This window comes from Colobus angolensis, unplaced genomic scaffold (genome assembly GCF_000951035.1).
Source record: "Colobus angolensis palliatus isolate OR3802 unplaced genomic scaffold, Cang.pa_1.0 Scaffold214, whole genome shotgun sequence".
NCBI lineage: Eukaryota > Metazoa > Chordata > Mammalia > Primates > Cercopithecidae > Colobus > Colobus angolensis.
Window position 1 is genome coordinate 4,265,113 of NW_012115311.1, and position 24,888 is coordinate 4,290,000.

The window sequence follows — 24,888 nt, forward strand, 5'->3', positions numbered from 1 at the left end:
AATCAACATATTGCCAAAATGTAGGTTCTGTTTTCCAGAACATTAGCAACAACAACAAATTAGAAGTCCTTTAATTATCAAGCTAGATACAAGGAAGCTGCCAGCAATTTGGATTTTTTTTTTTTTTTTTTTTTTGAGACGGAGTCTGGCTCTGTCGCCCAGGCTGGAGTGCAGTGGCGCAATCTTGGCTCACTGCAAGTTCTGCCTTCTGGGTTCACGCCATTCTCCTGCCTCAGCCTCCTGAGTAGCTGGGACTATAGGCGCCTGCCACCACGCCCGGCTAGTTCTTTATATTTTTTTTAATAGAGACGGGGTTTCACCATGTTGGCCAGGATGGTCTCGATCTCCTGACCTTGTGATCCGCCCGTCTCGGCCTCCCAAAGTGCTGAGATTACAGGCGTGAGCCACCGCGCTCAGCCTGGATCTTTTAAAACATTAAATGTCTCAATTTCATCAAGAAGAAAACACTATTTAAGAATATTATGACTTTTTTTATTGCTTCTTTGTGAGGTGTGCTTTTCTAGGTAACTTCATTACAGAGATGAGAATCATCTTCAACTCTGTGTTTCTACTTAGCCCAAACCCTAAGAGTATGGAGAACAAAACAGGTTATTAAGAACCTGAGACAGGTGTGATTCCAGGTCTCCATGCATGAAGCCTCCTTGAGGCATGAACATGCCAAGCATTGCTTTCCCCTGTCCCAGAGTAGCAGAATATACTCTGGGGTCTTTCTTTCTTTCTTTCTTTTTCTTTCTTTCTTTAACTTTCTTTATCTTTCTTATCTTTATCTTTCTTTCTTCCTTCCTTTCTTTTTCTTTCTTTCTTCTTTCTCGCTTACATTCTTTCTTTCTTCTTTTTTTTATTTCTTTCTCTTTTTTTTCTTGGTAACTGTAACTCAGAGTCATAGTTAAACCATGAAAAACGAGGAAAATTAAACTGTTGAAAGGCAGAAGCAGTTATGTAGGCCCCAACTAAAGCCTGTTTTCCATTCACTCATTTGTTCATTGATTAAATATTTATCGTGAACCAACTATATACCAGACATATGCTTAATTTTAGGTATACAAAGAATTAAAAAGTCCCATTTTCAACAACAACAAAAAATGATATAGTAGAGATAAAGAATCGATAAATAATTTCAGTACTGAGAAAAGAAATTTGAGGATGTCAAGAAAGTATGGAAGAGGGGACCTTGACTGGGGTTGGAAATATGAGGCAGCTCAGGACTGATGGGAGGCAGAGCAGGCTTCTGAGTAGAGAGGATTCTTAAGCTGAGTTTCAAATGCTGACTAGGAGTTAGAAGGTGAGTAGTCGAAGGTGGATCTAGTCATCACCAGCTTAGAACTTTTTATCTCCAGATTTTCTAAGCACCATAGACTATGTTATAGACCCTCTTAAAATCCTAAATCATGAACAAAGAAAGTACTTGCTTAGTGATTGCAATAAGATAACATAATTTGAGACTCCCTGGGCATCAGAGAATCAGAAGGAGCTATTCACAGGCCAATGCTTTATCTAAGTAATTGCCTTTTTATTTCCTTGAGCCAGATCTACTGAGTCCCATTCTCTATGCCTGCAGGAAACAATATATACAATTCTCTTTACCAATGCAGTATAATCAGCCAGAACCGATAAGCTTGTTTAGAAAGAAAGAGAAAGGAAACGAAGGAGAAATAAGAAAGGAAAGGAAGAGGAGGGGAAAAGGGAGAGAAACTGCAGCTTCTGTGTTCCCATTTATCAAACATTCACTTAGCAACAATAAGGCCAGGCAATTTCTAGCTATGGTGATTCTTGTTCAAAGCACAATCTGTCCAGTATCTGGATTAAAACCCGTGTTGTGCAGAGTAGAAATGTATGTTTAACTTATTCATCAGCATACAGCAATTTAGGAATATCAAAATGAAGCATAGTTGAAGATTATTCTCCTACTGTAAAATATGAGTTCGTGTTTATGATATTAACTGGTTACAATGAACTATTCTGAATTCTTAAAATGAATGTATGCCCAGTCTCTACCACCTCCTACTTCTCAGATTTTCTGCTTAAATTAGATTTATGGCTAAATTTCTAAGAAGAGACTGACCGCCCCAAATCTAATTGCCACAAATGTTCCAAAGTTTCCCAGGAGGTTAATAAAGTGGAGTGAGTAATACATGCTGAAGGGGATAGCCTCAGGATTGTGGGCAACCACTGGCCATACTGCTCTTTGGTGAAATCTGTCCAAAGTTAGGTCAAGATTCAATGGTGTGTCAGAGAGGCCCAATTCTATATTTATTAGAGGAACTTCTTTGTGTTTATTTCCGTTGGCCAAAGGTGGGCAATAATATTCACATGAAAACATATCCAATAAGACTTTTCCTGGCAACACTGAAGGCTAAGCCATGAGCATCTGTGGAGGTAACATTAATCGAAACAGGAATACAAGGCTTTGGTTAAGACAGAAAATCTATTCCTGAATCAAATGAAACTGTGCTAACGTGAGCCTACAGTGCAGAAGATGCAGGCTAATCTTCAAGTCATAACTAATTACTGCAGTCTTTTTAACATGGAATTATTTTAGATGTCTGTTTCACTGAAGAAGGAAGTATGAGAAGTGACACAAGACCTGTGACTACTCTAGGTTAAGCCACCATCTGAAATGTTTAGATGACTATCTCTGGGAGTCAGTGGTGGTTTTAGAAGCAATTTAATTAATGTTCCAAGAGCCGCTTGAAGTCAGGTTACAGGCTGTCTGTGAAATTCATGGTACCTTATTAATTAAGGAACCTGTCATCAGTTGTCATGTTCTCCTGTTCAGGACCATGCAGATATAGAATGGAAATTTGCACGAACAAAGCTTTGGATGAGTTATTTTGAAGAAGGAGGTACTCTGCCTACTCCCTTCAATGTCATCCCAAGCCCCAAGTCTCTCTGGTACCTGATCAAATGGATCTGGACACACTTGTGCAAGAAAAAGATGAGAAGAAAGCCAGAAAGTTTTGGAACAATAGGGGTAAGAACACAGCATGTTAGTATTACTCTTTTTCTAAATTGTGTATTTGAATATATTTGTATTCTTTAATGAACATGTTCAGGTCTTTAGCCTTTTTGTTCTTACTGACTGCATGTCATGAACATTTATAGCACATCTTCCATGACCAAAGCAGTATCTGATTAACTAGGATTTCTTCACAAGTGCGTTTCCTGCATCGAGGGCAGTCACTGCTATTTTAATAGAAGTTCCGCTCTTCACACAGCCCTCCTCAAGTTCTGCTAGTCAAGGATGGGGAACTAGCATACTCTGTCTTAGTACCTTGACTTCTAGGTCTTTTCAGAATGTGACAGCAGGTTATTTGTGGCATTTATTCCTCATTATCTGTTCCCCCTCTGGACTATATGCTCCATGAGGGCAGGGCATGTGTTTTAGTGACCTCAAATTCCTCGTGCCTAACATAGGTCCTTACACGGAACATTTTATGCTTGGTAAGAATTCTCAATTAAATGATTGACTGAATATTATAACTTAAATATGCTATGCCAACTGTCAACTGTGATTCCAGAACATGTTTAATTACTCAATATGTTGCGTCTACTCCCTATCATATTAGATGCCAAGAAGTTAGGCATCTAAATATATATATATATACACACACACACACACAGAGAGAAACAGAGAGAGAGAGAGAGAGAGAGAGAGAGAGAGAGAGAGAGACTGCTCAGAACCATGCTCCTGGTAAACTGGAAGATGCTATTTCCCTTTCCTCATTTTAGAAATCAAGATTTCAAGCAATTCCAGCAGAAGATACATCACGTTGAGCTTTTGGTCCAGCCATACCATTGACATAAGACAAAACATTTTTCACGCCTTCCTCCCTTTGTGTTCTAATTTTGGAAGTTCTCATAGTGATGTTTTGGGAATTAACACACTGATACTCATTAGTCACTTTGATCTTCTCAGGAAAATTGCTTTGGAAGTATTTGAAAATGTTGTTATATTAGGATTACCAAGTTCTATTTGAGATTAATTAAAAATAAAAAATATTAATTTGTTTTCAATTTTATTTGACATGGTGTGTGACTGCTATGCCCTAAGAAATCCTTCCCACTCTTTCACTTCACTGCCCACCAGGCATTGTTGTCAGCACCAAATGGAGCTTTCTCCTACTGACAGTGGCATTAATTTTCCTCTCATCTCAGTAACAACTCTAATTCCAAAGAGAAATTGACTGGCAAGTGAATGTTACAAAGAGGTGATTAGGAGATGCAGTTATATGCTTTCCCATAAACTATTACCCACAGATTTGGGGGACTACAGTTTGCGAACATATCTGACCTTAGAAACCAAAGTCAGATTGTGACAAAGGCTTATCCTGCCATCCTCATACTAATTTATGAACTTTAAGACTGACCTTAGAAGGGAAGGAAATTATTTTACTCCAGGTATTTGACTTTTGTGTTAAAAGTTTTAGAATAAATGTAATAGCTTAGATTTAATAAGCAATTACTGCATGTGTCCCCCTTGCCATAACTGACCTAGAATTTGAGGAATAGCAAGAGGTACAAAGGCATGGGTTCCATCTTTGAGGGCACCAATTTTAACATGAGAGAGACAGAAATAAAAACAGATATGTTATGTAATATATTTAACATTATCATACAGTCACATGCAAAAGGCTATGGGAAAAATGTAAGACATAATTAATGCTTCCCTTGAGGTAAACAGGACAAGATGTCAAGGAAGCCAGACTCCAGCTTACTCCTTTCCAGATCAAACATACTTATCCTTTGTACCATCTCATCCTTAAATTTATAAGCATTTTTTAATTGATCTCAGAAAAGATAGTGATGATTAATGCTGTCATAATATACTACCTTTCCTAAGAGTATTCTGATTTAAAAAGAGCTTCTGGGTCAAAAAAAAAACCCTCACCAAAGAAATATGTATTTCATATTTTAATTTTAGGCAATGGCAGAGAGAATCTTGGTTTTTAAGATGACAGGAAACTTGTAACAAAACGCAGGGTCCTGCTCTGGTGTTTTAAGAGATCCATCTGTACTCCCAACAAAACGAATGGAGAACCAGACCAAAAGCTTGACTTCTGACCCTCCCTCCTCTCCTCTCACTGTTGACTCTTGGAAAGGATTATGTTGCCATCATTCTTTAGAAGCAAAGAGGAGCTCTCAGTCAATTGGCTTTTCTATTAAAGCAGTGATTCATTCTCAGAGTTAAACAGTTTTATTTGCTATATATTACTGGTCTCAAAAGGAACCCACACATTTCTTTTATGTGTCTATCTCTATATTTGAATTTTTTGCTCCAAGTTGATGCACAGCAAAATAATTTGAAACTAATCAGAATCTCAAACCATTCCTTTTTTTTTCCACCATTAATATTTTACTAACATTCAACAATGGATATTTGGATGCTTTGGGAATTTATGCCAAAGGGGAAAATATTCTGAGTCATGTCTCTCTTTTCCACCAATCTAGAGCCTTGGGTAGGCATCAGTCCAATCCACATCAATGCTGTCTAAATTTACTCTTTCTCCATACTGCATTTCCAGAATGAAAAGAACATATGATTTTTGGATGCCTACTCTTAGTTGAGTTTTATACATTTTTTGTTTATATGAAAATAAATGATAGGTATAATTTGTAAAGAAGTTCTTGCTTATAAAAGTATAAGAAAGGCTAGGCGCGGTGACTCACACCTGTAATCTCAGCACTTTGGGATCACAAGGTCAAGAGATAGAGACCATCCTGGCTAACATGGTGAAACCCCGTCTCTACTGAAAATACAAAAATTAGCTGGACGTGGTGGTGGGCACTTGTAGTCCCAGCTACTCAGGAGGCTGAGGCAGAAGAATCGCTTGAACCTGGGAGATGGAGGTTGCAGTGAGCCAAGATCGCACCACTGCACTCCAGCCTGGTGACAGAGTGAGATTCCGTCTCAAACAATAAATAAATAAATGTATAAGATAAATGAGATATAAATTAAGATGGTTGTATTATTTAAAAAGGGGTTAACTGAGAAAGTGATATGAAAAGTATTTAATTTTTTTGTGAATTTATTTCAACTTTGTTAATCCTCCTGACAGTTTATTAGGTGTACATACAAAGACAATGAGATACACAAATAACTATTAATTAAAAGGTGACATTTAAGGAACAGTAACAGTCACTTTGTGAAACCAGCACATGGCTTAGAATATACCATTATACCCCAAAGGGATCTGAAATATCATTTAGCTCAACCATTTCTTTTAAAAGAGAACCTGTTTACTTTGCCCATTGTCTGAGGGTCTCTTAGAGACAGAGCAGGGGAAAAATGCCGGGTCTTCCGTTTCCCAGTTCAAACTGCTTTCCATTGCCCTCTCTTCTTTCCCTGAGAAGTCTGGTGAACATGCAGCAATACCTTCCCTGTTGTGTCTTTTGATTGTTCTCAGCAGCCTTTGCAAATCCTATCATCATTGTTTTTGGCTGCCTCTTAGACTCCTGTATCCAGAATCCCTTGTTTACTAGGCTGGTTTACCTTCTGCCCTTATCCTCAACCTGCTTATCTTTGTGCTGCATTTTTGAAGCAGAAAATTAAAGCTACACTGGAAGTGAATTCATTCTTTGAAGTATTTTTCTGTAACCTTCCCATTTGTAGTTCACTTACTGACACTCGTCACCCAGCCTTTGCGCAAACGTCACCCTGGTGCTCATTCCATTCATGTTCCCAAGAAATGCCTGGGAAACCAGTGCTCTTCAGGGTTGCCACATTGGCCACTCTCGAGCCGCCCATTATTGATGATCTTGCCGTGCTATTTACAGCGTCCTAGTAATACTGATACAACTAGCTCTGAAAACTCATTAACTCCTATTTCTTTGTAACTCTGGACTTCATTTAATGGGTGTTTGGGAGTTCCAGGTAAATTAATCTTTCACTTTACTGCTTTGTGGGAGAACACATAAATGGAGCAGAAATGCTTTATTATTGAGCACAACATTTGTGATAGAAAGCAAACCCATTATTGAGAGATGCTTCATCTCTGGGCTATTAAAAAACCATGAAAAAGGCAGCCTACCCAAATAAGAAACACACTCTAACTTGTGTTTTTTGATATTGCTTCTTGTCAAATGTTTTGTTTAACCTCATTTTAGCAGCAAATGCCCTTCTTGTTATTAAAGCATTTGTTCTCAAATTTTATAGCATACCAGAATTGTCAGGAGTCTCCATTTTAACAAGCATTTCCAGTTTATAACTTTAACTGGACATTTCTATTCAAGACAGCATTGATATTTACCACAATGTTTTTTGAAGTTTTTGAACCTTTAATTTGTGTGAGTACATAGTAGATCTGAGCTATTTAAACTAAAACAAAACCAGGTTTCATGCTGTTGCTCCAAAGGTCCCATCCATTTAATTCAAGTACAAAGATGCTATTATAATACAGTACTTCCCCAAAGCATTTAATTAATGTGAAACATATTTAATGCCACAGACTAGTTTTCTAAATGAAATGTTTACCTTCATATGTTAGTATACCGGACCAAAGAAAAAACTACTAGTTCTTTCGATAAAATCAGAAGAAATGTTTTTAACTTCCTTAGTTTGATGTCTTCCACTTTTTCGTTTTCTCTCAAGCACATGGTGAGAAGAACAGGAGGCACGATGATCTCTGGCAGATCATTCTGAGCATCACTCAGCCCTGAGATACAGGTGGAATATTCGAGCCTGACTAGTTGCCACAGAAATATGCTCAGTTAAGTCACTGCAAATGAATTAGAAACTGTGAACAGATTAGCAACAGCTATCATCACTAAAGAAAAAATGCTCATAGTACATGGCTCTCAGACTTCATTTATAGTGGCAATTTGTCAAAATGTATTGCTCCCTAATCTTTAGGACACTCAGTAGGCCTAATGACAAATCTTACAGATACGACAATTTTCATCCATGAGTATCTCCAGATTTCCTAAATTACTGCTGCAAGAGTTGTTGGCAGGGCCTTTTGATGAAACTTTATTTCCCCGTTGGGGATATATAGAAATTAATTGCTTGATATTCTTGGTATTTCAAGAGTGAGTTCCCGAATATTTGGTTTGACGATACAACATTCAAACATTTCACATGAATTATTTTGATATGCTTAGAAAATGTGTTCATGAAAAACAGTAAGCAGATGTATGCTATAAGGGTAGAGAAAGACTGTTTATAGAGAACAATATGTAGATCCATCTGCAAAGAAGTCAAACTGCAAATTTTGTAAAGGGATCACATCCCAGAATGCCCCCTTGCCTTTTTAGTTTTCGTGAAAGGAGAAGAACACAGCAAGATGCATGGCTTAAGGAATTCAAGGAGCAAAGCAAAGACTAAAAGGCATAATTCATGGGCTTAAAATTCACTGCTAGACCAAAACCAGAGTGGAAATGAGAGAAAACGGCACTGAAAATTGACAGCAGGGACTAGCTACATGAAGTGAGCGTGACATTCTACATAGTGGACCTGGAGAGAACTGGAGATAAGAGTGAGAAAATGTCACAGCTCACTCTCCAGAGACCTCTCTTTTCTAGCTGCAAAATCTTCCCCGCTCTAAAGGAACCTGACACTTGTATTGAAATCCCAGAGTTTCCTTGCAGCAGCAGCAGTTTTTCACTAGATGGTCTTTCTCCTTAACATGAGTTCTCTGATCCAAACACTGCCATTGTCTTGTCCTAACAGATCAGGAGGAACCTGCAAACTGTGAATTATGCTAATGTGGCACACAGGTATGCCCCCATCTTCTCCTTTAAAGCTACCTTGTCAAGGAATATTCCACACACAGTCTAGTGACTTCTGATGTAGTTTGCAAAGAAAAGTGTCAACTTAAAGTGCACTTCTTTCAAAATATTTTTCCTAGACACTCAGTTAAGAAAAGTCCTTGATTTGTCATATAGTCCATTTTTTCTGTCTTAAACACAACTCACAACCAATCTAGTTAAAAAAAAAAAAAAAAAGCTGCAAAATGAAAGTTTCAGAAATGAATTTCTTTTTCTTTCTTTTTTTTTTTTTTCTGAGATGGAGCCTCACTCTGTTGCCCAGGCTAGAGTACAGTGGTACTATCTCGGCTCACTGCAAGCTCCACCTCCTGAGTTCACACCATTCTCCCACCTCAGCCTCCTGAGTAGCTGGGACTACAGGCGGCCGCCACTATGCCCAGCTAATTTTTTTTTTGTATATTTTTAGTACAGAGGGGTTTCACCATGTTAGCCAGGATAGTCTTGAGCTCCTGACCTTGTGCTCCACCCTCCTCAGCCTCCCGAAGTGCTGGGATTACAGGCGTGAACCACCACACCCAGCTGCCAAGTTCCAGGAATTTCTATGTAATGCTGTACACTCCTTCACTGAGAAATTCTTTATTCCTAACACAGGTCTACCATGCTATAATTCTACCTAAGTTATTATTTTTAGACAACACCTAGTCAATGCAGATTACTCTGTCAAAGTTAACATGCAAATGGCTTGAAAGAAAATTAAATACCTATTTTCTTAGGTATTAAAGCTCAGTACCCACTTAGGTATTTTTAAATGAAATGGCTTTCATTATATTACTTTTAAACACAAATTGTTCATTTATCCTGTTCTTGGTCTTTTCCAGTGATAATTATATGAAAAAATATCTTCTCTTATGGTAACAAATCCCTTTGAAGCTCAGCTGACCTCTACCAACAAAAAGTATATGAATATCCTAAATATCATTGATGGTAATTCTATTGTATAATATTCAATGGTGTCACTAATTGCCTAAAATTATTGTGATGTTTATTGCAAAGACTACACATATTGTGAGTTGAATTCTGTGCCCCTTCAAAAAAGATAGGTTGGAGTCCTAACCACCCATACTTAGATTGTGACCTTATTTGGAAATAAGATTATTGCAGACATACTTAGTTAAGGTGAGATTATACTGGAATAGGGTCATTGTAAGAACATGGCCATGTAAAGACCGAGACCCGAGAAAAACACCATGTGAGATTGCAGATAGGCACCTGCCAGCCAAAGACCTCCAAGAATTAACAGCCACCACCAGAAGCCAGGAAGTCTCATTCCCATCTGATGCTGCTGCTAGATGACTATCAATGAAATTAAACTTTCATCACATGTCACTCAACTAGTCAAAATCCCCAAGTGCCTAGTAACCATTGGATTCATGTGCCAATCAAAATTCTACATTAACAGTCCATGCTAACTTCCCACTACAATCTAACCTGTATATTCCCAATAGCAAAGACTTTCCAACTATCCTGCCAGAAGTCTCCATAATGTGCCTCTCACTTTCTAACCCTAGCATATGTGCTCATCCTATTCCAATCGTCTAGAACACCTGTGCACCTCCCTTGTCCAAATGCTATGATCGCTTCGTGTCCCATGTAATACCCTATTCTCTATAAGAGGGTTGTTCTGGCTTCTTTCCTTCGCACGGTATTGTCTCCTTCTCCCCTGTACTCAAATAACACGCTTACATCACTTCCCGTGTTTTCTTTTGGATTTTGCCTTCATGTGTAGTCATTCATGATCTTGGCAATGCATCTTTTGGACTCTAAGCCATTCAAAGGCAGAAATGTGCTTTATTCATCTCTGGTTTCTTACACTATTGCCATACACATGTAGTCACTTAATAAATATACCTTAAATTAGCCCGACCAGTTAAAAGAGAGTTCTGGTTCCAAAATAGAGCCTTGAGACAAGCTAGCTTTACTCCCCAGCATGGTAAACCAAACCCAAATATACAGTGTCAGGATTATCACCAGAAATATCCCAGGACTCAGATAGGAGGCAAAGCCCTTTCCAGGGGTCGCAGAGAAATGAAAAACTCCTAGCACATGGTAAAAGAATCGTATTTCCGGCCAGGCACCATGGCTCACACCTGTAATCCCAGCACTTTGGGAGATTGAGGCAGGTAGATCACAAGGTCAGGAGTTCGAGACCAGCCTGACCAACATGGTGAAATCTCCATCTCTATTAAAAACACAAAGGTTAGCCAGGCATGGTGACATGCACCTATAATCCCAGCTACTCAGGAAGGTGAGGCCGGGGAATAGCTTGAACCTGGGAGAACGAAGTTGCAGTGTGCCAAGATCATTGCACTCCAGACTGGCGACAAAGCGAGACTCCGTCATATTTCCATATCCAGGTGCCCTTCCCTTCAATCTGCCTGGCACCAAGAATATAAACAATTTCTCCCAACTCACGGTTCCTACACTGAAAAAACTGAGATCTGAGGTAGACAATCAGCTTCCCCAATATCTTGCATTTCCTAGACGTAGGCTTCTCCTTGTCTCAACCCATGAAAATCATCCTGAGCCCCTGAAGAGAAATATCCTGAGCTCAGCCAGAGACAAAGGCAAAGGAGGAACTCTCATCCCCAGGCCTGGAGACTCTGCTCTGTAACTCGACCGAAGGAGACTCTGAATCAGAGTGGCTCTTCAGTAACAACATGTTGTAGGAGGTGCATTCCACAGGTCCGCTGGGCAGGAACCCCTAGCCAGTGTTCCTTTTTGCTATGACCCCTGAATTTTCCTTTGAGTTTCTATATCAGTGCTCACATATGGCTGTCTCATTAATGTCATAGCAAAAATTCAGTATCATGCAGAAAAGTTCGTAAAACTTTTGGGCTCCCCCAAAAGATGACTGCCTACAGAGTCTGGGTCACATCTGTCCAAATTTACCAGAACTATCCCCTTACTCTGTCACTTACATGCAAGTTTCCTACCTCTAAACCTCTCTACTGCCAAAGCTGAAGCCATCTAATGATTTAGCTGAAGGAAATGCTCTCCACAAGCATGAATTGACATCAAAATCACGCAAAGGGACACAGTGAAATCTAAGTGTGTTATTTTACTTTCTCAGAGGTAATCATAATATGTGTCCTGCTATGCACAAGCTTTGAGAATCAAGATATTTTAAAGGGCTGTTAAATCATATTATTAATCAAAAAGGAAAACAATGCAGAGGACAAGAACTAACATTAGCTAGTGACAGATGCCATAACTCTCTTATCTAATTTAATCTTCAAAACTACACGTGGAGTTTATCTTCACCCTGTAAAATAAAAAATCAGGGAAGAGGGAGGGTGTCAGAGTTAAACTCCCTGACTAGGCACAGTCAGCTTCAAACCCAAGTGTAACCCCTGGTACCACGTTCTTAACATCACACCACACTTTCTCCCAGAAAGTAAGGGCATAATGGTAATGATCACTAAACAGCCTATTCTGTCATGCTAATCAGGGAAACAGAGATTAAACAGATGAGAGCTCTATAAGCTGCATAATTTAGCATTAATTATTGAGTGCACTGCATTCATTTTGAGTTTTAGGTTCAGAAGATGGTTAACTTCATCCATTCCTATTTTTCTAGCCAGGATGTTGAAGTTCATTGCCTGATAAAATTTCATGCAACTAAAAAATAGCTTTGTGGTATTACCACGTAATTGTGGAGAATAATTGGTTGGGAAAAACAATGAACTGCATTAACTTAGTCTTAAACCTGCACTATAGAAACTGAATAACACCTGAAAGGTACATAGTGAACATTTTTCGTGTTCTTCTTTTTGACAAGCTATTTTGATTTTTTAAATTTTTTCCCAAGAAAATTAACCTGGAATTATCATTTCAAATGTAGTCTTTGACCTTTTTATATTTGTATTAAAAATTTTTGACTTTGGATGAGTAAGATTCTACTGAAGGAAAGACAGTTTGTACTCATTTTAATACTAAAATGTATTATGATAATTTTCACTTATTACTCATAATTTTCTGATTCTGTCATCCTCAATCCTAGTTTGATGTTAAAGAAATTTAAAGTTAAATCTTGACTTCTAACTGCTCTCTGTTGAAAATGTCTTTATTGGATTTTAGAAGGATAGGATTCTAAAACACAGTAGTAAAATGTTATAGAACCCCAAAACAATAAAAATTAAGTAGACTAAATTCTTTCTATATTAAATTGAGAGTTTCTACCTACTTAAATAATGAAAATCAGATCTCTGTTATAATATTTAGGGTGAGAGTGTTAAAGAAATTGATGTACAGCTCACTTTAGTATTTTAGTTTAAGTAAATTTAAGGAGATCTAGAAGACTGTGTGTTTCCTTTTAGAAGTGCGGTTTGTCTTAGGTTTCAGCTGAGCTGTGTCTCAATATGAGTCAGACATCTCCATCTGGTGGCCCAGCCATAAAATTCCCATGCCATACTTTTTCAAGACGCTCTACATTTGTGTCGTTTCGAATTTGAGTTTTTAAATTAATAGCTTAATCCTATTTTAAATGTTTTTCTCAAAATGTATTTCTCATGCAAAAGTGAATGATAGTCAAAATAGTTAGTGACCTTTAGGAAGCTAAGCATGTCTCATCTGTTCCTACAAGTCACTTACTAGTCATGAAAGACGGATGCATCCTTATGGCCAGTGAAAATAGCATTTTCTTCTCTTTCTCTGAAGAGAAGAAAAGAGTTTCTTTTAAATCGTTTAATATTTAAATTATCATTTCACAGTGATGCAGGCACAGCTCTTTTCAAAATTCTATTTTATCAGCCTGTGATTATTTATTAAGGAACAAGATCAAAAGCCTCATTTTAAAACCAAGATATATTATCCCTTTTGCTTTTTCACAATTTACCAGATTAATTCCTTTATTATAGAGATATTTTATTTTACATTATTTTAGTCAGTTTTCTTCCTGAAGAATCAATGCTGATGTTTATTCAACATACATAAAATTGGGATTACGTAGGTTTTTTTCTCATATATTTGGAATACCTGAGAATCTGCAAATATATAACTTTAATGTCATTTATTATTTAACTCAACTCATAATGGACTTTTTTCAATCATTAAACAACCCATCTCTCTATTCCACACTCCCAAATCACTGCTCTGTGCTTACCCCACCTCTGCTCGCAAACCATTCTGATGCCTTCAGAATATGAGCTGGGACTCACATTTAATTTATTAAATGAGTTAATAAATGCTGTGTTTCAACAGAATCCTTTATTTATTCTGTTAAATCCAGCCATCTACTTAAACAGGAATCTCCTCTTACTGTATATACTATTGAAATTAATATTGGAGAGTTCAGTGACTAACAAGATTTCTGATTAACTGTTACATAACATAACTTCTTAATCTTGCCATGTTAATATTCATGAAGACTTTTAAATTTCTATTTGATATGTACTATCTCTCTTAGCATCATTTCAACTGATTTTGAGTGTGTATTAACTCTAATTAACTAATTTTTCATCATCTTGTGTCTTGTATGAGAACAGTTCTGTCATTGTTAACTTATTCTGCGTTTCAAATGTCATATAGACGCTTGTTCATTCATTCTTTTGATTCACGTGCAGCACTTTTTTTGTTGTTGTTGTTGAGATGGAGTCTGGCTCTGTGCCCCAGGCTGGAGTGCAGTGGCGCTATCTCCACTCACTGCAAGCTCCGCCTCCCGGGTTCACGCCACTCTCCTGCCTCAGCCTCCCGAGTAGTTGGGACCACAGGCGTCGGCCGCCGTGCCCGGCTCATTTTTTGTTATTTTCGGTAGAGACGGGGTTTCACCGTGTTAGCCAGGATGGTCTCGATCTCCTGACCTCGTGATCCACCCTCCTTGGCCTCCCAAAGTGCTGGGATTACGGGCGTGAGTCACCACGCCCGGCCCATGTGCAGCACTCTTTAGCCACTGCCCATTGACTAGTAAAACTCCCACTTTGAAGAAATGAGAATAAAAACATTCTTGATTAAAAAAAATAAGTTATTTTTTAGAATAGTAATATAACAGTATAACCAGAAAAGAATGTCCTTTTCCTTTTCAGAGGCGAGCTGCTGATAATTTGAGAAGACATCACCAGTACCAAGTAAGTTGTCCTTGTACTATGTCTCGAAACTTTCATTAAAATAAAATGCAGCCCCCCCTTCAGAACTGACTCAGGAGGAAATGTATTTACTCACTGAGTATCAATACTCTTGTTCTAAAATGCCTCAGGAAGTTATGAGGAACCTGGTGAAGCGATACGTTGCTGCAATGATTAGAGATGCTAAAACTGAAGAAGGACTGACCGAAGAGAACTTTAAGGTAACCATTTTCACCTCCATCACAAGAGGCAGATTGTGCAGAATATGGATCCAGATAGAGCACATTTAAAATCAGAGCTAGAAATGCGGCTGTGTGTTCCAGCAAGCCTGTGTGCCTTCTCATCTTTCAACTGAAACCCTATAGAACTGTAAAAATAAAAGAAAAGCTAGTGATGAAACTTCTTCTCAAAATACAATGTTTTCAAACATCCAGAGAAAAGCCTAGTGATTAAGGCATTCTGACTTACCTGATCCCAGAGTGAGCTTGTTTCTGAAATTTCAGCCTGATTTTAAAATCTGAAACATTTAGTAACTAACACACTAACAACAACAAAAACTTTGTGTGTTCTGCAAAACTTTGATAGCAGAAAATTTAAGATTTGAGTTTAATTGTAACTAATACACTTATAAACATTCTCCTTGATATTTTTTAAATTGCGTAAGAGGAAATAAGTAAAATGTGTGAAATATTATATGCTTGAATCACATGTTTAAAATAATTTAGGTTAAAATTATTTAGTTAGTGTTTAGAGATTTTGGATGATTAAGGTCAATAAGATCTTACAGGCCAAAAACAAACAAACAAATTAAACAAAATCTATAGAAGATATTTAACATAGAAAATAGCAGGTTTGAACGTGAGAATGAAGTAGTGAATTCGGTAAGAAGATAGAGAAATTACAAAACCTAAAGTGCAGGTTGAAAACTAGCTAGAAGCCCAGATTTTCTTTGCAGTCATAAAGTTCAAATTGTAATGTTAAATGATTCAATGTTGCTTTAGGAGATAGGTTAGGGCAGGAAGCCACCAAGAAGGCTGCCATCAGGTTAAGACTGAGAATTCAGTTGCCCCAAAAGACAAGGAAAAAGGATGAGTCTAAGAAATGTCATTAGATCCGAAGAAATTCCTAGGACGTAGAGGCTGACCCAGATTTAGGGGGTAAGTCCTCCTTAAGACAGTAAACAACTGCAAGTAACTACCAGCTCTTAAAAAGTTAGGCTCCGCATAATTTTCAGATATCCCTGTGGACAGAAAAATATGCCAATATTAAAAATCTTATAAAATACACCCCAGAGACAGTGAAGTAACCTGGCAGCAGATGAATCATTTGGAGAGGAAGTCTTCGAAACTGTAGTCCCAGAGAAACCCAATATACTCAGCTGCGCGTTGGTGGCAAAGATAACTCACGTTTCTTTTTGCATCAACCTTAGGAAGTGTCCTTCCCAATTCCAATAAGGAAATTAGTAGACATCAAAATGACATCAAGTATCCGTGAGAGAACTTGGAATTCTAAATAGAACCACAGTAGAGTAGAATCCTTGTTTTTGAAAAGGAGTGAAAACAGTTCTGACCCATATATGAGACAAGAAAATGGTATTTCCAAATGTTTAAGTCCTAACCTAATTTTTCATTTTAAATTCTACGTAGGAACTAAAGCAAGACATTTCTAGTTTCCGCTTTGAAGTTCTGGGATTACTAAGAGGAAGCAAACTTTCCACAATACAATCTGCAAATGCCTCGAAGGAGTCCCCAAATTCGGCAGACTCAGATGAAAAGAGTGATAACGAAGGTAATAGCAAGGACAAGAAAAAGAATTTCAGCCTTTTTGATTTAACCACCCTGATTCATCCGAGATCAGCAGCAATTGCCTCTGAAAGACATAACATAAGCAATGGCTCTGCCCTGGTGGTGCAGGAGCCACCCAGGGAGAAGCAGAGAAAAGTGAATTTTGTGACCGATATCAAAAACTTTGGGTTATTTCATAGACGATCAAAACAAAATGCTGCTGAGCAAAATGCAAACCAGATCTTCTCTGTTTCAGAAGAAGTTGCTCGTCAACAGGCTGCAGGACCACTTGAGAGAAATATTCAACTGGAATCTCGAGGATTAGCTTCACGGGCTGACCTGAGCATTCCCGGTCTCAGTGAACAGTGTGTGTTAGTAGACCATAGAGAAAGGAATACGGACACACTGGGGTTACAGGTAGGCAAGAGAGTGTGTCCATTCAAGTCAGAGAAGGTGGTGGTGGAGGACACGGTTCCTATAATACCAAAGGAGAAACATGCAAAAGAAGAGGACTCTAGTATAGACTATGATCTAAACCTCCCAGACACAGTCACCCAGGAAGATTATGTGACCACAAGATTGTGATACTTGAAGGAGGAAGCGTTTACCATACACATATATATTTTCCGTAGTGCTCTGGGTGTGGGAAAATGTTTAAATTGTATTAGCAAATGCTAACTTAACACTTTATAGCGTTTATCAACTGTGGCATATTAACCTGTAACATGTTTAAATAAGGCAAAGGCAATCAAAAACCTTTTTGTTTTGTAGCCTGCTTTTGCTTTCACAATTTGTTTTACAATTGTTTTGGTTAATAAATAAATGCACCTTGTATTCTTGTACTGTTGCAATAACCCACAGAAACATTTTAGCTATCTTTTTCAATTAAAACGTCATTTATTTCATGTGGTAGTTGACTCCTAAAATAGCTATTTTTATACGCAAAAACCAACGTGGCTGAAATATTATAGCCTTTCATAATTTTTTAGGGTCTCTAGAGAGGGTTACTCGCCAAGGACTTTTTTTTTTTTTTTTTTTTTTTGAGGCGGAGTCTCGCTCTGTCGCCCGGACTGGAGTGCAGTGGCCAGATCTCAGATCTCAGCTCACTGCAAGCTCCGCCTCCCGGGTTTACGCCATTCTCCTGCCTCAGCCTCCCGAGTAGCTGGGACTACAGGCGCCCGCCACCTCTCTACTAAAAATACAAAAGCCAAGGACTTTTCACCTAGTCCTACAGTTTGACTTTAAAACACAAATATTACCAAATTATTTCTTAAGGACATGTAAATAATTGTTGTACACAATCAAAGCAAGCAACTCTTCTTCTCATGGAGTCATGTCTAAACCCCCTCCAAGTCAGAAATAGTTTGTAGGGTTTTAGGTTGTTCCAGGGTTTCCTTTCAGTAAGTAAAAAAGTGTTTGTCTTAACACATTTTGATGATTGATGATTTTCGATGACATTTTGTCAGAAAAAAATGCGCCCCTCCAGTTTTTTTTAATTACCTATTTCAGATGCAACTGCTTATCAGTATAAATATGAGTCTTTATGAATAACTGAAATTCAAAAATATGGCAAAATTTCTCAGTTATAGAAAAGAATAATAAACCATAATACTGTAAGCACATTTAACAAGCAAGATGATTGCATACTAATAATATCCAAATGAAAACGAATGTATTCTCAACAATCTAAATCTAAGTAAAGTTGAATTCCAGTATTTTCATTCAATGCAATATTGTAATCAATTCAAAAGAAGTACAAAAACCTAGCAGTCTCCTCTTTTCACCAGTAATCGTTATATATTTCTTTAAAATTAAAATCACTCAAAAATCATTATTAATTTTATCAGCAGATATAGATATATAGTTTTGCCTATAGGAAAAGCATTCTTATTTCTTGTTTTTCTTTCTTTCTTGTTTGCAATATAATTTAGCTTATAGTAATTCACTAAACTATTACAAGGAAAATGTTCCCAATTTACATAAAATTGGTACTAGAAACTTCAAGCTTAAATTACATTGCTTGTGTCTATTTAAGCCACTATGGGAAATTTCTTCACCACATAAAATTAGCATTTATTTCAAATAAATAGAAAAATGCTAAGTTCATTTTATTTCAAAAATTACTCTGCAAACCTCAGAAATTGCCTATGGTTTATCATTGACCCCAAACAGCATAATATTATGGGACTCAGTTTCTCATTACCAAACATCAAAATAAGGAATAACAGCAATAACAATGCCAGTCTATTCTATTCCTATATACCTATTAACACATACGTACTGCTCTTAACAGCCCTCTGAAGTAGCTCCTGTTTTTGTCCCCATTTTACAGATGATGAAACTGAGACCAGCACTAACTGGCTAAGGTAACACAGCTCGTGATGGATCTGTGATATGTCCATCAGAGCCATTCCCTTCACCACTGCATTGTACTGCCTTTCAGAACATAAAAAGAGCAAGTTATAAAATATGCATATACAGGGGTTACCATTGCCACTTCTGAAGTCCTATACCTTGAGAGAGAATGAGTATGGTAAGCTTCATAAGTGTCCCTTCTTCTAAAGCAAGAGAAATGTGCAAAATGTAAAATGTTCTATATTTGAGTCTTTAGACTAAATTACATTAAAGCTAGTAGATTTTTAAAACACACTTAGTATGTGATCTCAGAACTCAATTTGAAATATTAGATTTTAATTTTCAGAAAAGCCAGGAGCACTAAGCCCCTGTTCACTCCTAAATCTAGTTTTTGGGGACTTAGGAATGGATCAGATAGATTTGGAGAAACACAAGCCTAATGAATGTATTTATAGTTTCAAGAACATCTTTATCTTAAGTATATTAGGGCTCAGAGCAAATCCTGGGGCTACTCAATTTTTTCTAAATCATACATACTGTAGTAGAGAAATTGTAGGCCTATTCTTAACATTTGGGATATTTTCCATTAATTTCTTGTTGCCTCTCCTGTGCATTGCTGATTGCTGTTTTGTTCTGTTTTTTCCCAAAGTAAGGACACTATACATCACCATTATACATACTTGACCAGAATTTAATTTCAAATTCTCTCTGCTCCTTTAAGCAACACCAATAACAGTACAAGCAACAAAACCTTTCTTCCCCAGTAGCTTATTTACACCAGGGATTAAGGTGCTGACATTTTATAGGGGAGTATGATGGTAGTAGAGGAATGTATTTGGAGCACGTAAGACAAGACCATCCTTTTCAGTGTCCTAGAAAGGATGATTCTAACAACCCCCAGATGTTGCTGACAGATGTGTTTATGAGTATAAACAAAGTGTTGGATATTATTAGTACCAGCTGCTACTAATATCACTAGAATTGAATGCTATTCTAAATATGTAGTGATATTATATAGCATTAATGAAGATGAGTAGGGATAAACTAAGAAAAGTAAAACAACAGCAGGATAGCAAGCAAAGAAATATTATTTCTTTGAGGTCTGTAAGTGAGTACTTCAGGGTTTTCATTTCTACTCATATTTCTATCCACAAAAATTTCTAAATGCTACAGAGAAGTTTGAAATTACCTTCATTTACATAAACAATATTTCTCCTTTTTCATACTCTCTTAATCTTAAAAAATCTATTTTTCTTAAATTTGGTGTCTGAATTGGGTGAAGGAGCGTCTTGAAAATTCGGTTTGATAGACTAACAGGTAAGTTTAAAACACTTTGTTTATCACAAATATATTTTGGAAGCTCCATTTATAAGAAAGTATGCTATAAAGATGTACCTCATCATTTGTAATAAAGGTTTTCCTTAAAATTTCTGTGCAAATAAATCTATATTAACTTCAGTAAGGAAATTGGCTATTTTTTTAAATGGTGGTGAATTATTTTATAAAATGATGAGTAATTTTTCGAAGTGCTAAACATCCTCAAAATATATCTATTTCATGAGCTGAATATTTGTATATCAAATTTTCTTAAAATAGTTACTCTATTTACTGGATGGCAATTAAACTAATGCAAAAACATACTCACTTTCCTGCCTTGACATAGACAGCGACTTGAAATACTTTAGTGATCAAACAAATTGATGAAAAGTCAAGGATAGTAGACTTACCATGCTCTTCTTGAAGAAGCAAGGTCAATTTTCTAGCAAAGGTGGAGGAAACAGAAGTAACAATGGCATAAGAATATATTCTTCTAACATTCGATAATTCTTAATAACTCTGGGATTTAGTTGAGTAAATGACTATCCAGTTTCATGGCTCTTTATTGAAGAGAGGCCACCAAGTTTTGAAGTCTGTCCATCCTTAGTCCTTGTGCATTGTATTTTTATCTGTCTTCTGCAGTGTATACAGCTGCCTTCCACGCTCAGTGTCCTTAAAACTCAACCTAGTAAGAACCATCCATTGTGGCCCTGTAAACATGCTTACAATATATTTTTCTTTTTTGGATTATCTGAAATTCTGACTTAAAACTAACCGTAGAATTTAGAAATTTAATATTACTGGCATTCCTCTCAACTCCAAAACCATTATTCTGATTTTACAATGTCTGAAAAGGCATTTTATTTATACAGTGTTATCACATGCCTTTTTTAATTTAAATTTTAGAACCATGTTAAACAAGTTCACTGTAGATAACTGGGGAAAGTAAAGCCCAGGGAATTTATGGAAATTATCTAAATTTACCCAGGTGTTTGGTGGTCAAGTTGGGGGCTTAAACACCTCCTCATCTTGATATTTGGATGAGACATCACATTATAAATGCCTTGACCACTGACTTTTAGTTTGGGGAACGTTTTGTTCTCTTTGCCCTTGTAGAAGATATAGTTGTCCAAACATTCAAGTTAAAATTCAGAATTAATACCATGTTATCTTTTGTTTTTCTACAAAGTTGTATTCAGAGAATTTTTTCAAAGTTGGTTTCTTAATGTTTTCAGAAAATACACTGCTCATTTTCACTGAAAGTGTAGATTTTATGGTAACCTATATGCATATTAGTAATAAAATATATTAAATAATATCAAAGCTTCTCAACTGAAAAACGATAGAGATGGACAATGTACAGTTGAACTAAGATTGGGACAGTGGGACCAAACCTGGGTACAGTCACACCGTTACTAGGCTGACAGTGAAGATGTCTCTGCAGGTCAAATTCACCAGTAGCAAAACCATTAATTTCCTCTAGAGCTGCACTGTTCAATAAGGTAGCTCCTATCCACATACAGCTATCAATCACTTATAAGTGTGACAAGTCTGAATTAAGATGTGCTGTAAGTGTGAAACACACACCAGATTTCTAAGACAGTATGAAAATAATGTAAACTAGCTCATAAATATTTTATATTGGCTACATATTGAACTGATAGTATATTTTATATCAATACTTCATAAGTACTAACTAAACGAGTTATGTTTCTTTTTTCCTTTTTCAATGTGGCTACTAGAAAATCGAAAAATATGTATGTAGCTTCCATTTGTGCCTTGAAATGCATTTCTATTGGACACTGCTGCTCAGGAACATTTGTATTTGTTTCAGTCAACTCATGTATCTCCATCATCTGAATTACAACGGTAGAAAATTCTGTATTTGATTACTCAAAAACATTTTATTTAGCTCTATTAAAGTTTGCAGTCTCTCCTTGATTCCTAATCTTCTAATGGAATCACTGGTCATAATTTGCTATTTTTCCATGTTTTTCCTTTGCCTTTACAAATGTATTAATATATAAATATACATGCAGCTATATAGGTTATAGTTTTGTTATCATTTTTATCAAGAATTTCATCACACTATACCTATAACTTAATGTTTTTATCTAACAGTGTATCATGGAAACCTTTTCTAAAGTAATTAAATATAGAGGAGCCATTTGAATCTATATAAATAAATTCTTCCACTAGTTATTTTACCTAGTGAAATATTGTCACATGCTATTTTTAAAACCATGATAAAAGAGCTACTTATTGGAGAAAACACAAGGTTTTGTTTGTTCGTTTTTTGAGACAGAGTCTCTCTCTGTTGCCCAGGCTGGAGTGCGCTGGCGCAATCTTGGCTCGCTGCAACCTCTGTCTCCTGGGTTCAAGCGATTCTTCTGCCTTAGCCTCCTAAGTAGCTGGGATTACAGATATGTACCACACATCTGACTAATTTTTGTATTTTTAGTAGAGATGAGATTTGACCATATTGGCCAGGCTGGTCTCAAACTCCTGACGTTATGATGAACCTGCCTCAGCCTCCCACAGGGCTGGGATTACAGGCGTGAGCCACCAGACCCAGCCCACAAGGTATTTAAGTGATGAGAAGTGCCTGATAGACAACAAGGTGTGTCTGAAAGGCAAATAAGCTCATTTCTCTCTATTGTTTACAATCCTGCAGGGCTGGGTTTCTGGTACCAGCATCACTTCTCTGCATTGTTCTCTCACACACTATACTTTAGCCATTCTAAACTTCTTTTAGCTACTTATGAGTTAGTATTGTTCTTTTCTCTAACATTTGCAAACATTGTTTTTCCATGCTTGAATAAGAATTGTACCGAAATTTTATTACTTTAAATAATTTTAATACAGGATTTTAATTAATTCTAGTTGACTTATGATTTCCTTTAGGTCTAATCTAATTGTTTTACCAAATTCCTTCTATGTGTTTTTTTTTAGAAAATCTTTTCCTAATACTATACATAAAGGGCCAGGTTACCCCTCTGGAAATGAGGTGTGATCCACATTGACATGACATGCTTTCAGGGCACCAGTGTACTTTGAGAGGATTAATTACACCCAGTAGACAACTCACTATGCTACTTCAGCATTCAGAATGCAAAATGCCCTGTACTTTGGGGGAAGGCAGGAAACTGATATTTTTTCATAGCTGCTGTGGAGTGACTGCAAGTCAGGCACTTCATCTCTTTAGACTTCAGTTGCTGATATTTGAAATTTCTGGATGAAAATATCTTATCTATCTCAAAATTATGAAACTATAGTAAGTCATCTTTCTAAAGTTAGAAGTACCAAATATGAAATTAGAAAAAAAGGTTTTTTAGATTATTGTAGACTCATATTCAATTGTAAGAAATAATGCAAGCATATCTCATGTACCATGTACCCATTTTCCCCCAGTGGAAACATCTTTCAAACTGTAATGCAAATATCGCAGGATTTTGACATGTGTTTCATTACCCACTGATGTTATGCTTATTTCCAAAGATTTACATGTACTTACTTGTGTGTGTGTGTGTGTGTATGTGTGTGTTTATTTAGTTTTATACTGTTTTACCACACATACAGGTTTGCATATCCACAACCTGGATACAAAATACAGAACAAATATATATAGACAAAATACAGAAAATTTCCATCACCACAAGAATCCTGAAATTGTCCTTTTAGAGAAATACCTCAGAAATATTGTTGGTTCAGTTCCAGACTACTGCAATAAAGCAGCTATCACAATAAAGCAAATTACACACATTTTTTCATTTCCCAGTACATACAAAAATCACCCCAGCTGGACAGCAATGTTCCCCAAATCCACGAGATGAGGTGTTCTTTCTCTGAAAAAATTGGAACTACAGAGAATCTAGACCAGGACTCAGGGACAGTGGAGGGTAGAGTTAACTGAAAGTCAGGTCTGATCTTAGAGCAGCAGGAAAAACAAATGTCATATACAAAGTGCTTTGAATAAGAACAAATAAGACTTTTAAATATCAGTACTCAAATTGATAGCAGGGTTTGCAGAATGTTTGCTTTTTTTTTCTTTTTTGTCCAAACATGTTGTGATTTGAAGCGACAAAGTTTGGGTCCTATTCTCTTCGAATGTTTGGCTCTTATATTTATGTTTATAAACAAGTATACCACTGGATCATGATAAATAACAAAGTTTCAATGTAGAATATTAGTTTTTGTCTTCTCTGTCATCAGTGAGGAAGAGAGAATCCTGAATGTTATTTTCTCCTGAAAGTTAGAGGAGACATCAAAAGTTGAAATTTAGCAGACGTATTTTTCAGATTTTAATTACTAGAAAAAATATTATTTTTAGGATTCAATGACTATTATTGACTATGTAACTAATAAAATGTTATTATGGTACTTTTAGATTAAAAGTCTATTCCAAAGTGCATTTTGGTTTTTCAGATGTTCTGAATTCTAGTGTGTAAATATTATAAAAGTATTGAAAGTTTGAAGTGGGTGGAGTTCCCTCCCTTCTCTTTGGGTTAGTTTCTAAAACTTAATGAAATGGAAAGCAAGTGTCTTTTCCTCCTAAAAAAAAAAGGTTACATTTTATTCCTTACTGTACT

At 36.7% G+C, this 24,888-nt stretch overlaps 1 protein-coding gene across 5 annotated transcripts in view; it reads left to right on the forward strand.

Annotated features, from left to right (window-relative positions):
• The window catches only part of TRPC4 (transient receptor potential cation channel, subfamily C, member 4), a 211,042-nt gene extending 193,561 nt beyond the window's left edge, over nucleotides 1-17,481 (forward strand). For 2 of the 5 annotated variants that reach the window (XM_011942992.1, XM_011942995.1), the window contains 4 exons: nucleotides 2,798-2,992; nucleotides 14,805-14,846; nucleotides 14,975-15,064; nucleotides 16,490-17,481. In XM_011942992.1, coding sequence (XP_011798382.1) covers nucleotides 2,798-2,992; nucleotides 14,805-14,846; nucleotides 14,975-15,064; nucleotides 16,490-17,212 — 1,050 coding nt within the window. In that variant the 3' untranslated portion in view covers nucleotides 17,213-17,481. Of the gene's footprint in view, nucleotides 1-2,797; nucleotides 3,008-14,804; nucleotides 14,847-14,974; nucleotides 15,065-16,489 lie in introns of all 5 variants that reach the window. The other 3 variants (XM_011942993.1, XM_011942991.1, XM_011942994.1) reach the window with 3 other exon arrangements.
• Nucleotides 17,482-24,888: the final 7,407 nt, after the last annotated feature.